We start from the raw sequence: 12090 nt of genomic DNA, 5'->3' as shown, positions 1-12090 counted from the left end.
TCTCAAAGACCTATTACTGTGCCTTTAATAAGTCCACCTCTACTCCACTCATCTAACTTAGTAGCACCTGTCTGAGCTCTTTGAAGACATCTGTCCACCCCACAGTCAGTCAGACACCAACTACTACCATGGGCAAGACCAAGGAGCTGTCAAAAGACACCAGAGACAAAATTGTGGACCTCCACAAGGCTGGAAAGGGCTACGGGGCAATTGCCAAGCAGCTTGGTGAAAATAGATCAACTGTTGGAGCAATTGTTAGAAAATGGAAGAGGCTAAAGACGACTGTCAGTCTCCCTCGGACTGGGGCTCCATGCAAGATGTCCCCTCGTGGGGTATCACTGATGATGAGAAAGGTGAGGAATCAGCCCAGAACTACAAGGGAGGAGCTGGTCAATGACATGAAGAGAGCTGGGACCACAGTTTCAAAGGTCACTGTCGGTAGAACACTACGCCGTCATGGTTTCCAATCATGCATTGCACGGAAGGTTCCCCTGCTCCAGTCATCACATGTCCAGGCCCGTCTGAAGGTTCCCCTGCTCCAGTCATCACATGTCCAGGCCCGTCTGAAGGTTCCCCTGCTCCAGTCATCACATGTCCAGGCCCGTCTGAAGGTTCCCCTGCTCCAGTCATCACATGTCCAGGCCCCTCTGAAGGTTGCCAATGACCATCTGGATGATCCAGAGGAGGCATGGGAGAAAGTCATGTGGTCAGATGAGACCAAAGGAGAACTTTTTGGTCTAAACTTCACTTGTGTTTGGAGGAAAAAGAAGGAGGAGTTGCATCCCAAGAACACCATCCCTACTGTGAAGCATGGGGGTGGTAACATCATGCTTTGGGGGTGCTTTTCTGTGAAGGGGACAGGATGACTGCACTGTATTAAGGAGAGGATGAATGGGGCCATTTATTGTGAGATTTTCAGCAACAACCTCCTTCTCTCAGTCAGAGCATTGAAGATGGGTGGTGGCTGGGTCTTCCAACATGACAACGACCCGAAGCACACAGCCAGGAGAACCAAGGAGTGGCTCCGTAAGAAGCATATCAAGGTTCTGGAGTGGCCTAGCCAGTCTCCACACCTAAATCCAATAGAACATCTTTGGAGGGAGCTGAAACTCCATGTTGGTCAGCGACAGCCCCGAAACCTGACAGATCTAGAGGAGATCGGTGTGGAGGAGTCGGCCAAAATCCCTGTTGCAGTGCAAACCTGGCCAAGGACTACAGGAAACGTCTGACCTCTGGAATTGCAGACAAAGGCTTCTGTACCAAATATTAACACGGATCTTCTCAGGGGTTCAAATACTTCTGTTCAGCCGTGCGAGACAAATACATTCTTTACAAATCATACAATGTGATCTCCTGAATTCTGTCCTCAGAGTGGGAATCCCCTGCAATGTGAATGTCAGACCCTCCATGATGGAGAAGTGGGAGAACTTGCAGAATCGCAGGGGGTTCAAATACTTCTGTTTCTCACTGTATGTCAAGCACTGCTTGTGGACCAACAAGTATAACAAGGGACTACCAGGGGCGGACTGACAACTCATGGGGCCCCCGGGCAATAGGGGATCATGGGGCCCCTGTGTCCTTGCCCAAACTCAAAAAAGCCTATGAAAAAGGTACCAGGGGCATCTCATGGGGCACCCTACTGACCCCGGGCCCTCAGGCAGTGCCTGAGTTTCCATATGGTCAGTCCGCCCCTTTTTCCAACTCCAAACTTTCTGCGTAGATCAACTAAACAGACTAAAAGAACTAAAGGAGCAATAGATGCATCTGAGTATACAAACCAGTTTGGGTAAATAAACAGCAGAGTGGAGATTGATGAATCCCCTCATATTGAATTAGCACCCAACAAAATCACAATAGGCAACGAAGAGAGCGTATTCTGGGATAATGTGACCTACAGCAGCCAACGGAACTTCAGTTTAATGTAGTCAAACTGGTCAATGAGTTGTGGTTTCGAGGAAGAACTCCAGCAGCAGTACCCTTCATAAACTCACTATTTAAGACAACGGACTCTGATAGGATACAGCTGTGGTCTCCAAACTGTGACCCATGGCCGGATGTGGACCATTGCTTGCTTTATCTGGCCCTTGGGGCACTATTCCTTCCACTGACACCAGAGATGGGGAACCAATTCCCCCACTGACACCAACGATGGGGCACTATTCCTCCCACTGACACCAACGATGGGGCACTATTCCTTCCACTGACACCAGAGATGGGGCACTATTCCTCCCACTGACACCAACGATGGGGCACTATTCCTCCCACTGATTCCAATGATGGGGCACTATTCCTCCCCCTAACACCAATGATGGGATACTATTCCTCCCACTGACACCAATGATGGGGCACTATTCCTCCCACTGACACCAATGATGCGGCACTATTCCTCCCACTGATTCCAATGATGGGGCACTCTTCCTCCCACTGATACCAATGATGGGGCACTATTCCTCCCACTGATACCAATGATGGGGCACTATTCCTCCCACTGACACAGATGATGGGGCACTATTCCTCCCACTGACACCAATGATGGGACACTATTCCTCCCACTGACACAGATGATGGGGCACTATTCCTCCCACTGACACCAATGATGGGACACTATTCCTCCCACTGACACCAATGATGGGGCATTATTCCTCCCACTGACACCAATGATGGGACACTATTCCTAACTGACACCAATGATGGGGCACTATTCCTCCCACTGACACCAATGATGGGACACTATTCCTCCCACTGATACCAATGATGGGGCACTATTCCTCCCACTGACACCAATGATGGGACACTATTCCTAACTGACACCAATGATGGGGCACTATTCCTCCCACTGACACCAATGATGGGACACTATTCCTCCCACTGATACCAATGATGGGGCACTATTCCTCCCACTGACACCAATGATGGGACACTATTCCTAACTGACACTAATGATGGGGCACTATTCCTCCCACTGACACCAATGATGGGACACTATTCCTCCCACTGATACCAATGATGGGGCACTATTCCTCCCACTGACACCAATGATGGGGCACTATTCCTCCCACTGACACCAATGATGGGACACTATTCCTCCCACTGATACCAGTGATGGGACACTATTCCTCCCACTGACACCAATGATGGGACACTATTCCTAACTGACACCAATGATGGGGCACTATTCCTCCCACTGACACCAATGATGGGACACTATTCCTCCCACTGATACCAATGATGGGGCACTATTCCTCCCACTGACACCAATGATGGGACACTATTCCTCCCACTGACACCAATGATGGGACACTATTCCTAACTGACACTAATGATGGGGCACTATTCCTCCCACTGACACCAATGATGGGACACTATTCCTCCCACTGATACCAATGATGGGGCACTATTCCTCCCACTGACACCAATGATGGGACACTATTCCTCCCACTGACACCAATGATGGGACACTATTCCTCCCACTGATACCAGTGATGGGACACTATTCCTCCCACTGACACCAATGATGGGGCACTATTCCTCCCACTGACACCAATGATGGGGCACTATTCCTCCCAGTGATACCAATGATGGGGCAATACTCCCCCCACTGACACCAATGATAGGCACTATTCCCCCCACTGACACCAATGATGGGGTACTATTCCCCCCAGTGAAACCAATGATGGGGCACCATTCCTCCCACTGACACCAATGATAGGCACTATTCCTGCCACTGACACCAATGATAGGCACTATTTCTCCCACTGACACCAATGATGGGACACTATTCCTCTCACTGACACCAATGATAGGGCACTAATCCTCCCACTGACACCAATGATGGGGCACTATTCTTCCCACTGACACCAATGATGGGACACTATTCCTCCCACTGACACCAATGATGGGGCACTATTCTTCCCACTGACACCAATGATGAGGCACTATTCCTCCCACTGACACCAATGATGAGGCACTATTCCTCCCACTGACACCAATGATCAGGTTCATTAAGATATTGATTACAATCTTACTTTTCAAAAGAGGTTTACTCATTTATGCTGAGCACTGTATATACACCCTATATTGCCAAAGGTATTGTCCCGCCCTCCATATCATGTGATTCAGGTGTTCCAATCCCCTCCATATCATGTGATTCAAGTGGAAGCAACTGGGAACAACAGCCACTCAGCCACCAAGTGGTAGGCCACGTCACATGACAGGGCGGGGTCAGCGCATGCTGAAGCGCACAGTGCGCAGAAGTCGCCAACTGTCTGCAGAGTCAATAGCTAAAGACCTTCAAACTTGGTGTGGCCTTCAGATGAGCCCAACAACAGTGCGTAGAGAGCTTCATGGAATGGGTTTCCATGGCCGAGCAGCTGCATCCAAGCCTTCCATCACCAAGTGCAATGCAAAGCGTGGGATGCCGTGGTGTAAAGCATGCTGCCACTGGACTCTAGAGCAGAGGAGACGTGTTCTCTGGAGTGACCAATCACGCTTCTCTGTCTGGCAATCCAATGAACGTGTCTGGGTTTGGCAGTGGCCAGGAGAACGGTACTTGCCTGACTGCATTATGCCAAGCGTAAAGTTTGGTGGAGGGGGGATTATGGCGTGGGGTTGTTTTTCAGGGGTTGGACTTGGCCCCCTAGTTCCAGTGAAGGGAGCTCATAAGGGGACATTTTGGACAATTTCATGCTCCCAACTTTGTGGGAAGAGTTTGGTGATGGCCCCTTCCTGTTCCAACATGACTGCGCACCAGTGCACAAAGCAAGGTCCATAAAGACATGGAGGAGCCAGTTTGGGGTGGAGGAACTTGACTGTCCTGCACAGAGTCCTGACCTCAACCCCATAGAATACCTTTGGGATGAATTAGAGCGGAGACTGCGAGCCAGGCCTCCTCCCCCGACATCAGTGCCTGACCTGACAAATGTGCTTCTGGAAGAATGGTCCAACCTTCCCATAGACACCCTCCTAAACCTTGTGGGGGGCCTTCCCAGAAGAGTTGAAGCTGTTATAGCTGCAAAGGGGCGGGGCCAACTCAATATTGAACCCTACGGACTAAGACTGGGGGGCCATTAAAGGTCATGTGGGTGGAAAGGGCGGGGCCAACTCAATATTGAACCCTACGGACTAAGACTGGGAGGCCATTAAAGGTCATGTGGGTGGAAAGGGCGGGGCCAACTCAATATTGAACCCTACGGACTAAGACTGGGAGGCCATTAAAGGTCATGTGGGTGGAAAGGGCGGGGCCAACTCAATATTGAACCCTACAGACTAAGACTGGGGGGCCATTAAAGGTCATTTGCATGGAAAGGCCGGCCTACCAATACTTGGGGCAATATAGTGTATATATATACATGTAAAAAACACATTATGGTCAGTAGATGGCGCTGAAGAGCATAGAAGATAACGACATTACACACAATGCGGCACCTATTGGTGGTGTCAGTGCGAATGTTTCAGATATCCCTGCTGTGAATTTTCGATACCTGGACCCCCCTCAGAGTGTAGATCTCCAGTCTCACCTGAATCCATGTATGATGATTTTGGTGTCCAGAGAGGCATTGAAGGTGGAGCTCTCGATGCCTCCTGATTGGTTGAGATGGATGACCTGTGCACAGGTGGGGTTGCGGGGGGTGTAGAGCAGAAACTGGACCTCTAGTTTTTTGTCCTGGAAGAATCCCGACACTTGGAAAGCGCCGCAGGCAGTGGGGATGGGAGGCTCCGCCTGCTGCGCCAATACTGAGAAGAGAAGAAATACAGTCACCTTTCATATGGCTGCAATCTACCTTCATTGGAATTTGGGGCTCATTCACACTTGACTCATTTCTGACAAGGGGGGACTGACAACTCATGGGGCCCCCGGGCAATAGGGGATCATGGGGCCCCTGTGTCCTTGCCCAAACTCAAAAAAGCCTATGAAAAAGGTACCAGGGGCATCTCATGGGGCCCCCTACTGACCCCGGGCCCACGGACAGTGCCCGAGTTTCCAAATGGTCAGTCCGCCAGTTTCTGACTTTTTCCGAACGCCCCGATAGCGTTTTACAGGCATTTGGGAAGCGTTTTTAATGCTCCTCAAACGCTCCCCAAAAGCCCGACGTGCGTTTTTGAGGTGTCTAACAAACAGACGCGAAAGCTAATTTACTAATGGACACAATAAAGGAATCCTAAACAGATGTAAAATCGCTCAAACTGACCCGATGCCAAAGATGGCCGCCGGGACCCACGTGGTGCCGGCGGCGTGACGTCACGCAACAAATCTGCCTCCTTTTTCTGGGGCTCCTTGTGGAGCTTTCACCACCCACTGAGCCGTTGTGCCAGTGCTGACAGCGGAGTTTTGAACAGTGAGGGACATCAGACCAGACCTTTTCCATCTTAAAGGGGCCTCCAGGTTACTGAGAGTGTTAGCCTCTAAATGCGCATACGGATTGCGCATCTGGTGAGTGCGCAGTCTTTATCATTTTGGACACATCACCATTATACAGGATATGACCCCCCGACTCTGAAGACCGTCACAATCTCCTGTGCACTTTATTTTGGACTATATAAGGATCATTCATTGATTTCTTGGCACCTTGACAGGCGATATCACTGATTGGTCCCTGTGTGGTGTTGTGAGCACTTTATCACCTGGTGCCACGTTTACACACTTGTGTGGTTTGTGTATATCTGCAGCATATCATTTGTGACATTATACATGGTACCACTTAGTCACCTGATTCTCAGTCGGCTCCATGTCACTCATTGATTTATAAGCCGATCGATTTATTACGTAGGATTATAATCCTTCAGCGCTAAACCCCATTATAGACGTGCATTTTGAAGGGTTTTTGGTACCTTTTGGTGTTTTAGCAGCTTTATATGACTTTTTAGTGCTCACTTATCCTCCTATCTGTGTTTTATCCCCTACTTCCTGTACATCCCGTACATCCCATACATCCCGCACATCCCGTACATCCCATACATCCCGTACATCCCGTACATCCCATACATCCTGTACATCCCATACATCCCCTACATCCCGTACATCCCATACATCCTGTACATCCCGTGCATCCCCTACATCCTGTACATCCCATACATCCCCTACATCCTGTACATCCCATACATTCCCTACATCCTGCACATCCCATACATCCTGTACATCACATACATCCCGTACATCCTGTACATCCCATACATCCTGTACACCACATACATCCCGTACATCCTGTACATCCCCTACATCCTGTACACCACATACATCCCATACATCCCATACATCCTGTACATCCCATACATCCTGTACATCCCGTGCATCCCATACATCCCATACATTCCGTACATCCCATACATCCCATACATCCTGTACACCACATACCTCCCATACATCCTGTACACCACATACATCCCATACATCCCATACATCCTGTACACCACATACCTCCCACACATCCTGTACACCACATACATCCCGTACATCCTGTACATCCCATACATCCTGTACATCCCATACATCCCCTACATCCTGTACATCGCATACATCTCCTACATCCTGTACATCCCATACATCCCCTACATCCTGTACATCCCATACATCTGGTACATCCCATACAACCTGTACACCACATACATCTCATACATCCCGTACATCCTGTACATCTCATACATCCTGTACATCTCCTACATCCCGTACATCCCATACTGTCAGGAATGGACTCAGCACTGGTGGTGGGACTCACCTGCCGTGTGGGCTGCAGTACCAGAGCTGACCAGCGGGTGCTCTCAGCAGCCAGAAGCTCACTTCTGCATTCAGCCAAACCTGGGGCTGATTGCAGAAAGGTGTATTTAGGGCATGGCCAGGCCTGTGATCTGGGCCTTGGTGTATGTTTTCCCATGAGCCTCTGTACCTGGTATCCTGTGTTCCTGCTTCGTTGCTGACCCTGCTTGATCTGCTGACCGTCTCCTGTTGAACCCCTGACTTGCCTGACCATCCTTCTGCCTGATCCCCTGTACCACGCTGCCCGTGAGTTACTGAACCCGGCTTGTGACCCTGACCATTCTCTGCCTGCTCCTTTGGTACCTTGCTGCCCGCACATTGCTGACCTGGCCTGTCTGACCACGCTAACTACTCTACCATCCATCCATCCTGCATGGATCCAGCCGTCCGTGCTCACACCTTCTGCCTCTTCACATCAGGCTTTCTACCTGCACATACCTCTGGCGGATCCCTCTACCACTAGCAGGTGTACTCAGGGGCCGCGACCTGGTTCCTATCTGCTCCAAGTCCATCCCCACCATCAGGGGCCCTGGTAAATAAGCAGACTGGGACTTAGACTCCGCGCCCTGGGGAATCCTGTCCTGGGGACCGCTAGAGGTACCACCAAACGGTCATTACAGAACCCTACGGCCGGCCTGACCGTTCCACCTCTCCAGCCCTGACTACGTCTGTGTTCCTGCACCTCCTAAGATTAGTGGAAGGTTGGTTTGCTCACTGTGCGTTTATATATATCTGGGTGGCTAATAATAAACTGTATTATACTGTACCTGAAACCTGCGTTTCCCTGTGTCAGTCCACACCTTTCTGGTCACTCCTAGATTCCTGACACATACATCCCGTACATCTCATACATCCCATACATCCCCTACATCCTGTACATCCCATACATCTCCTACATCCTGTACATCCCATACATCTCCTACATCCTGTACATCCCATACATCCCCTACATCCTGTACATCCCATACATCCGGTACATCTCCTACATCCTGTACACCACATACATCCCATACAGGGGTGGAATGACAACTCATGGGGCCCCCGGGCAATAGGGGATCATGGGGCCCCTGTGCCCTTGCCCACACTCAAACTACATTCAAAAAAGCCTATGAAAGGTACCAGGGGCATCTCATGGGGCCCCTACTGACCCTGGGCCATCGGGCAGTGCCCGAGTTCCCAAATGGTCAGTCCGCCCCTGCTCCCATACATTCCCTACATCCTGTACATCCCATACATCCCGTACATCCCATACATCCCATACATCCCCTATATCCTGTACATCCCATACATCCCGTACACCCCTTACATCCCGTACACCCCATACATCCTGTACACCCCATACTCCCTGTACACCCTGTACATCCCATACATCCCATACACTTCATACATCCCGTACACCCCATACATCCTGTACACCCCATACTCCCTGTACACCCCGTACATCCCATACATCCCATACACTTCATACATCCCGTACACCTCATTCATCCCGTATATCCCCATACACCTCATACATCCTGTACACCCCATACATCCCGCACACCCCGTACACCCCATACATCCCGTACACCCCATACATCCCGTACAGTCCATACATCCCGTACACCCCATACATCCCGTACAGTCCATACATCCCGTACACCCCATACATCCCGTACAGTCCATACATCCCGTACACTCCATACATCCTCTAAAATTGTAGCATTTCAAACATACATTTGTGTTCAAAATAATAGCAGTGTGTTGAAAAAAGTGAATAAAGGTGAAAATCCTTCTAATCCTTTTATTTCCATTCACACAAATGCATTGGGAACACGACACATTCTATTCCAAATCACAACATGAAGAAAAAAACATCAAATTTGTGTTGTTCCTCTAAAAAAATGGAAGAAAAGTGAATATTAGACGATTCAAAAAAATGGCCGTGTTTGTATTCTTCTTTACAAACTCAAACATTCACTATATAAACTGAGAAATGTTTGAAGATTTTGCTTTCCTTTGAATGACTTCATGAATATTTGGTTGTAGTCGCACTTTTCTAGTCGCAGTTTTCTGAGAACTGCTGTACATCTGTGTTGCATGGAGTCCCCCAACTTCTGGCCCCTGTGATCAGGTATTCCAGCCCAGGATGATTGGACCACATTCCACAGTTCTTCTCTATTTCTTGGTTTGGCCTCAGAAACGGCATTTTTGATGTCACCCCACAAGTTTTCTATTGGATGAAGATCCGGGGATTGGGCTGGCCACTCCATAACGTCCATCTTGTTGGTCTGGAACCAAGATGTTGCATGTTTACTGGTGTGTTTGGGGTCGTTGTCTTGTTGGAACCACCCATTTCAAGGGCATTTCCTCTTCAGCATAAGGCAGCATGACCTCTTCAAGTATTCTGATGGATTCAAACTGATCCATGATCCCTGGTATGCGATAAATAGGCCCAACACCGTAGTATGAGAAACATCCCCATATCATGATGCTTGCACCACCATGCTTCACGGTCTTCACAGTGTACTGTGGCTTGAATTCAGTGTTTGGGGGTCGTCTGACAAACTGTCTCCGCCCACTAGACCCAAAAAGAACAATCTTACTTTCATCAGCCCACAAAATGTTGCACCATTTCTCTTTAGGCCGGTCAATGTGCTCTTTGGCAGATTGTAACCTCTTCAGCACACGTCTTTTTCCCAACAGTGGGACTTTGCGGGGGCTTCTTGCAGATAACTTGGCTTCACATCGGCGTCTTCTAATTGTAACAGTCCTCACAGGGAACGTCACACCTTCTTTCATCTTCCTGGAGCTGATTGTTGGCTGAGTCCTCACAGGGAACGTCACACCTTCTTTCATCTTCCTGGAGCTGATTGTTGGCTGAGTCCACCCCATTTTGGCTATTCTTCTATCCATTCCAATGGTAGTTTTTCGCTTTCTTCCACGTCTTTCAGGTTTTGGTTGCCATTTTAAAGCATTTGCCATCATTTTAGCTGAGCAGCCGATCATTTTCTGCACTTCTTTATATGTTTTCCCCTCCAATCAACTTTTTAATCAAGGTACGCTGTTCTTCTGAACAATTTTCCTCAGAATTTCAGAGAGAAATGCACTGTAACCAGCATGTCCAACATTTGCTGCCTTCCCTCCTTAAATAAGGGCAATAATTGCCACCTGTTTATCAAAGAATGAATGACCTCACTAATAGAACTCCACACGGCGATTATTGTGAACACGCCCCTTTCAATGAGTGATTCAATGACACAGAATCAGCAGCATGCATGTCATGACTGTCGGGTCTGTTGGATTTCTATTACTCTACTACACCTGCTAGGAAATTATCTGCCATGTAGAAATATCATTTCCACCAAAAACAGTGATTGATCCGGTTAGTGATGTCTGACGGCTATTATTTTGAACACAAATGTATGTCAATATATTTGGGATGAATATTTTGAAAATATATTTCAAATATACTTTTCTTCCATGTGGGGGCGCCGTTACTGAGGGTGTGTGGAAGCAATTGCGTGCCAGTGCAGCCCCCAGAACGTTTCCATCTGACAGGCAGGAGTGTGATGTGGGAGAGTGTTTCCCCCCCCCCCGGGCAACGTAGGGACCGGGCAGTGAAAGGGTTAATAGTAACTTGTGACGGGTTGCTCTTTAGGATGTATGTGATGTGTAAAGGGGGTGTGTCTAGTAAAGTATGGGCGGTACTTAGTGCTTCTGGGGGTCTCTGGTTTGAATCTCGTGACGATCTGTATGAAGTTTGCATGTTCTCTCTGTGCCTGCATGGGTTTTCCTCCGGGTGCTCCCGGACTCCAAAGACATGCTGGGAGCAGGAGCGGACTGACCATTTGGAAACTCGGGCACTGCCTGAGGGCCCGGGGTCAGTAGGGGGCCCCATGAGATGCCCCTGGTACCTTTTTCATAGGCTTTTTTGAGTTTGGGCAAGGACACAGGAGCCCCATGATCCCCTATTGCCCGGGGGCCCCATGAGTTGTCAGTCCTCCCCTGGCTGGGAGGTTAATCAGCCCTCGTATAAAGGTGAGATGGGGACTTTAGATTGCAAGCTCCTTGGGTGTCGATGTACATGGGGGGGCGCTGTAACCTGTAGCTCACCTGTCGGTGTGATGGAGGTGATCAGGCTTGCGATGAGGACCGCCATCCCTCGCCCGGCCGTAGTCATGTCCCGAGGTTCTCTGGTGACCCTCTCATGTGACAATGAAGAGATGAGAGAGCGTGAGCCGGTATGATGGCCGTGTGGCTGCGATCCGTCGCGGTCTGGTGCCGCCCGCCTCGGATCCAGCGCCGGCGAGGTTAATGCCATGAATCATTAGCCTGGACCCTGTGTGCGTGTTTGGACC

The 12090-nt window shown here is 49.4% G+C and overlaps 1 protein-coding gene across 1 annotated transcript in view; it reads right to left on the bottom strand.

The window, feature by feature from the left end:
• PLA1A (phospholipase A1 member A) overlaps positions 1 to 12046 on the bottom strand; it is a 36488-nt gene extending 24442 nt beyond the window's left edge. Inside the window, exons 1-2 of the mRNA XM_089663528.1 lie at positions 11846 to 12046; positions 5517 to 5733 (exon numbers count right to left, since the gene is read on the bottom strand). Coding sequence (XP_089519654.1) covers positions 5517 to 5733; positions 11846 to 11912 — 284 coding nt within the window. The 5' untranslated portion in view covers positions 11913 to 12046. The remainder of the gene's footprint in view (positions 1 to 5516; positions 5734 to 11845) is intronic.
• Positions 12047 to 12090: the final 44 nt, after the last annotated feature.

The sequence above is a fragment of the Staurois parvus genome, unplaced genomic scaffold, assembly GCF_062004578.1.
Source record: "Staurois parvus isolate SC_StPar_1 unplaced genomic scaffold, SC_StPar_1.0 ptg001708l, whole genome shotgun sequence".
NCBI lineage: Eukaryota > Metazoa > Chordata > Amphibia > Anura > Ranidae > Staurois > Staurois parvus.
The sequence above is the reverse complement of the archived record's forward strand: the minus strand, read 5'-3'. Positions and strand labels throughout refer to the sequence as shown.